General features: G+C 54.1%; 1 protein-coding gene across 5 annotated transcripts in view; it reads right to left on the bottom strand.

Annotated features, from left to right (window-relative positions):
- trh (PAS domain-containing protein trachealess) overlaps positions 1-2,500 on the bottom strand; it is a 633,985-nt gene that overhangs the window by 134,338 nt on the left and 497,147 nt on the right. For 4 of the 5 annotated variants that reach the window (XM_086555187.1, XM_086555189.1, XM_086555188.1 and 1 more), the window contains exon 1: positions 217-2,500. This exon is cut by the window's right edge. The exons of the other annotated variant lie outside the window; for it this stretch is intronic. In XM_086555187.1, the coding sequence (XP_086411313.1) occupies positions 217-419 (203 nt within the window). In that variant the 5' untranslated portion in view covers positions 420-2,500. The remainder of the gene's footprint in view (positions 1-216) is intronic. 5 annotated transcript variants of the gene reach the window in all.

Here is a 2,500-nt window from a genome sequence, read left to right as displayed (position 1 = left end):
TATACTCACTTCCTTTTTTACATCATTCTGCCCATTTCCCCTATTCCCTTTGTCTATAACTTGCATTGCCTATCATCTTCCATAATTGTAATCCCACTCATCTACCCAATTATTAATCTATTTCATACTTGCTACCTGATTTCCTTATTTCGTCTACATTGCCCCTTCACCCAAATCTACAAACACAGTAAAGAGAAAACTGTAAAAGATACCCACCATGAGTGCGCAAATCCTGGAGTGACTGATGGCTGTCGCTGGAAATTGTATGCTGCTGCTGCTGCGGCATGGGCATGGGCGTGAGAGTAAGCATCTGGCTGGATGGGCGGGAATGCCGCTGCGCTCATGCCGTAGCCAAGCATTGCTGTGTCGAGCCCGTGGAGAGACATGAGCTGTTCCCGCGACCCGTACCAATCAGCCATCTTGTCTCCGCGTTGGGATCACGGGTTTCGAGGAAGATGAAGAACGAGGCGTTCCACGAGTGACGAAGCTCAGTGGACGAGAGCGCCGTCAGCGTTGGATGCCTCGACGGAGAGAAGTCTCAGCCAGCGCCAAGGAGGAGGCATAAGACGGTGGACAACTACTTATCTTTGGTTGGTGTTCCCGAAGTGGAGCGGGAGGACGAACGGTCTCCGGGTCAGTTGCTCATCTCGCTGGCCAAGTCCGGTCGGCAAAACACAAGCACACACACGTACACACCACACAAAAAATGTACACGGAGCAAACTCACGGAACCTCCCCCCGAAAAAACAGCAAATCTAGGGGTTTAACGACTAGCGCGGTACCTGTGGTTCTTGGGCAACATTGCTCTTCTTATGACGCCGCTCGTCTGCGTTATAAAGCAGCAATTATACCCGACAGCAATAAGCCGATGGTAGAACAGAAGCGATTACACTATTAATGGAGTAAAAACTCTTTAAGACGGATGGCCCGGTGGTTTTGCCTTCCCTCCCTCGCCTTCACGGCCGTATCGGCGGTTGCTCCGGCTAATCACTCGGGCGAATGGTCGTCTTCCGGTATCTTATTTGTCTCCTCAGCTGTTAATCCGCTGCAACGCCTGGGCAGATCTGCTCGCTGCCAAATGAAGAAGGACGACGCTCACTGAACAGGGACACGGTAGAGAGGGACTTCCCGGGCAGAGGAAAGGGCTAAAGAACCGAAACTACAATCTCTTGCGGAACTCTTTCAGACGCCTTGGGTGTGGGTGTTCGCTCCTCTTGGTCGCGGGGAGGTCGTCTTGCTCGTGGAATTCCGGTCTCGGTGGCTGGGTCCCCGGGAGCCACAGGTGCATATATGTATATGTGTTCGCGGCTTCTTTCGGCTTTTATGACACACTCATTTCCTCCCTCGGGGCCAACACGCCGCGCGGTCGAGTTCCCCCGTCGCAGCTAACTTCCTTCGACCCGATTTTTTTTTTCTTCTTCTTTACCTCTCTCTTTTCCTCTTTCTCTTTCCCTGTCTTTCTTCACCACTTTCTGCACCGATGCACTTCGTGACTACGATTATCTTTTTGGCGGTCTGATTATTATTTTTTAACTGATATGCACTGAACCCTGGCTTTCTTGACTGATAAAGCGGCAAGGCTGTTGGGTTGGGAGTGAGACGGGAAGCGAGGGGAAGTGATGGATGCACTAGTGAGTTAATTGAGCAAGACTGGGCTTATGAGGGGGCTGGCAAGAGACCATTCCTTTATTGGTGTGTTTCGTGTGATAAAGACAATCACCTTTTCTTGTCGTCACTGTAAAGGGCAATGGCCAGTACGTTGTTTTTTATATAAATAATATCCAGTCTTGTGACGTGCACGCAGACTCGTATGTAGCCAGTGACGCGAGTCCAATGTTGTGAGCGCAGGACACTGTTCACAGTTATCACTTGACGAGCGAAGCTTCTTCCACAAACACAAAAACGTCACTGTCACAAGAAGCGTTGCACATGGGGAGGGGGCACTATGGCACAGGTCACTAAACTCTTGCACTCTGGGAGGTGAGGAGAGGGAGTAAGGTTGGTTACCCGCTTTCGAGGTCACGCTCTTAAAAATGAAAAACAAGATATCGCATTTTCCCACGGACACAGGTCACAGCACGAGAGTTGCCGCACGCACACACACACTGAGGGAGGTCACTTCCACGCTGCCGTCACAACACTGAGGGCGCGAGTGGACGGTCCGGCTGCGGGTGGGCTGGCACACAAACACGTGTTGGGCACGGGTCTCCCACGGCGAGCGTGCCCAGGTCTAGCAGGCAGGCAGGCAGCGCGGTGCGTGGCGGACGTGGCAGGGCGCGTGCCCGGCGTGCGTGATGGGCGTCACTGTCACAGGGCGTCGCCAGGCGGTATTCCGGGCGGGTGCGAGACGTGACCTGCGGGACGGGCGAGTGTCACGTGTGGCGGCCGCCGTGTGGGGACTGACAAGCAGTGCGGCGGCGGCCTCGTGGCACAGGGGCGGGGCCAGGGTGCAGGGCCAGAGCAGCAGGAGGTGGGCGGCGGCGGGTGTGGGCGTCGTGAG

Source organism: Penaeus japonicus, unplaced genomic scaffold (assembly GCF_977035675.1).
Source record: "Penaeus japonicus unplaced genomic scaffold, GWHDUDI00000001_assembly GWHDUDI00000030, whole genome shotgun sequence".
In the NCBI taxonomy this organism is placed as follows: Eukaryota; Metazoa; Arthropoda; class Malacostraca; order Decapoda; family Penaeidae; genus Penaeus; species Penaeus japonicus.
Note: the sequence above shows the minus strand (reverse complement) of the source record. Positions and strands in the feature narration are given on the sequence as shown.